Genomic DNA, 2,684 nt, shown 5'->3' with positions numbered 1-2,684 from the left:
CTGCTCTGCTGGTCTCCTGGTCACCACTGGTCACTGCTCTGCTGGTCTCCTGGTCACCCCTGGTCACTGCTCTGAGGGCCACACATGGTCACTGTGGCCCTGCTCTGCTGCTCTCCTGGTCACAGCTGGCTGCTGCTCCCCTGGCAGGATGGCTCCTCTCCACTTTTAGCCCTTGGCTTCAGCTGGAGTCCCCGCCTTGAGTCTCTCCCACCTCTCTTTTCATGTATAGCCTGATTTTCTGGTTTGTTGCTACTGCTGCTTTTTTTTTTTTAAATTGAAGGCAGGAACCTCACACAGCCCATCATGGACCAGGGATATGCTCTGGTGATGGGAGAGGGGCTGGTTTGTCCCTCTGAGCTTCGAGTGACTGGAATGGGTGTTTTCTCTCCAGAAGGAGATCCCACTCCCCAGGCCCCAGACTCTTAGGAACACAAAGGTGCTCCAGCTGATAGACTCCTTAAGGCTTAAATCTGCTTTTTTCAGCAGGGTGGGGTCTGTCTCAGGAGTCTCTGTCTGATTTGGGGTCAGAAAGTCTATGTAACTCCCAATTTAATTTACAGGGGCTGAAGTAGCCTCAACAGCATTCTTCACAAGGTTCCTCTTCTAGAAAACTTTCCAGAGTTCTAGGGGCTGAGCACCCCTTCTCCTCCCTCCCCCTGCCAAAGTAGAAAAGGCGCAAGAACAAAGCTAAACTCAGGGGTAAGGGGCAAGGTGACTGCCCCTCCCTTGCATTCCTACCCTTTCCAATGCCCACTCGGCTGGTCACCCCTCATTCACCCAGTGCCCAAGACCCAGAGATGAATCCTACCTGGGCTGGCAGTTTGGTGGAGAGTGCATGAAGGTATAAATGGGGGGGCACTGGGCTGATCACATGACTCCCAATTGCAGGTGAAACGCCCCTGGCTCTGGCTGCCTGCACCAACCAGCCAGAAATCGTCCAGCTGCTGATGGACAACGAGAAGACGGACGTTGCTTCCCAGGACTCACGCGGAAACAACATTCTGCATGCGCTGGTGACGGTGGCCGAAGACAGTAAGACACAGAATGACTTCGTCCAAGAGATGTACAACATGATTCTCCTGAGAAGCCAGGACCCAGAGCTGGAGACGGCGCAGAACAGGGATGGCCTCACGCCGCTCCAGCTGGCCGCCAAGACGGGCAAGTCAGAGGTAAGCAGCGGGGTGGGAGAGGGCCTGGAAATGGTTGTGCTGGCTCACCAGGAGCTAGCCTTCCTGGGACCTGGGCAATGCCAGGAGCTGGTCAGCTGGAGAACCAGTGCATCCCAGGTCCAGAACTGTCAGAGACTTCAAAGGCCCTTGTTTTAGAGAGAGGAAACTGAGGCCTGAGGTCCCCTGGGGAGCAATGTCAGAGGTGGAACTGGAACCCATGTCTTCCTGCTTCAGAGTGGATGTGCCTTCCCTGCGGGTCAGTCCTTGCCTGGCCCAGGGAGCTGCTGCTCAGGGATTTCCCCCTTTTTGGCATCTGGTGCCACCCACAGACCCTGCACTTTTAAATGCATAGAATAAACTGGGAAACCAAGGATGTTAAAATATGGGTATCTAAAGCCAGGTTTACCAATCCAGGTTAATCGCCCCTCCTGGCACTGCGTTATGATAGCGGCAGCCCCCACAGAGGTCCCAAAGGACAGGGTCTGAGCTAGTAAGTTTCCAAGTCCCAAGTCAAGTCCAATGCTTCCAGGTTTGGGGGTCCCTTCTCCATGATGCCTTGCCAGAAGCTGGCCAAACTCTTCCTGGAGACGTCCCCAGATACAAGCAGTCCCTGTCCTTCCCTACCCCAGAGACCTGTCAGCAGGACAGGGACAGGAGATCCAGCCATGGGGATGGACTCCCCAGAGCCATCCACACTCCCCCAGTGGCTCATGCTGGCAAGGTAGAGGGCCATGTGCTCTTGGACACTCCTCCTGAGACACGAAGGAACCCAGAAAGGGATCAGATCCAATGCAGTGAGGATTTATTGATCACCTACTATGTGCAAAACACTGCCCCGGGTGCCGGGAATAGGAAGACAAAAAGGAAACCTCCCTGTCCTCATGAACAGAGATAAGTAGCTGAGACAAGGCTGTCTCCAGGGGGAGGGGGCTGAAAGTTGGGGGTCAGGCGGGCTCTCACTGCCCCCAGTTGTCGGCTAGCTACATTGTGCTTTGAAGAAGTTAGTGACTGTGGGAGGATCGTATCCAGCCTCACCCCCTTCACACCAGCCTGGCCTCCTAAACACCATGGTCTAACCACCAGGCAGCCCGTCAGACTGTACACCATGCCAGCCCCCTGCTCAGGGGGCACGAGGCCAGCAAACCCTCACGGGTCAGCCAAAGGTCAGGTGCTTCAGGGCTGGGGGCCAACAGAGGGGCTGCTCATGCTCTGGCCAGGCAGGGCTGAGGCCCCAAAGGGAGCCTTTTCAGTTCCCAGAGAGGTCGGGTTGCTGGACAGCTCCCAGGGCAGGATTCCAACAGAAATGGAATTGTCCAGAAGAGGCGCCGGCCCCCCGAGGGGAGGAGGGGGGAAGAGACCAAGTCCTTGGAAGAAAAGCAGGGTCATTGTTCACCCGGAGCAGTCCCAGCCAGGCTCCCCCAAAGCACTTCTCTGGGGGTGGTTCTGCCCCTCCCCTCCCCCTGACCACGAGAGAGAGAGAGAGAGAGAGAGAGAGAGAGAGAGAGAGAGAGAGAG

At 56.1% G+C, this 2,684-nt stretch overlaps 1 protein-coding gene across 3 annotated transcripts in view; it reads left to right on the top strand.

Moving 5' to 3' along the window:
* TRPV3 (transient receptor potential cation channel subfamily V member 3) overlaps positions 1-2,684 on the top strand; it is a 35,582-nt gene that overhangs the window by 9,124 nt on the left and 23,774 nt on the right. For all 3 annotated transcript variants that reach the window (XM_027848851.1, XM_027848850.1, XM_027848849.1), the window contains exon 5: positions 889-1,169. In XM_027848851.1, the coding sequence (XP_027704652.1) occupies positions 889-1,169 (281 nt within the window). The remainder of the gene's footprint in view (positions 1-888; positions 1,170-2,684) is intronic.

The sequence above is a fragment of the Vombatus ursinus genome, unplaced genomic scaffold, assembly GCF_900497805.2.
Source record: "Vombatus ursinus unplaced genomic scaffold, bare-nosed wombat genome assembly UNPS02006874.1, whole genome shotgun sequence".
NCBI lineage: Eukaryota > Metazoa > Chordata > Mammalia > Diprotodontia > Vombatidae > Vombatus > Vombatus ursinus.
Note: the sequence above shows the minus strand (reverse complement) of the source record. Positions and strands in the feature narration are given on the sequence as shown.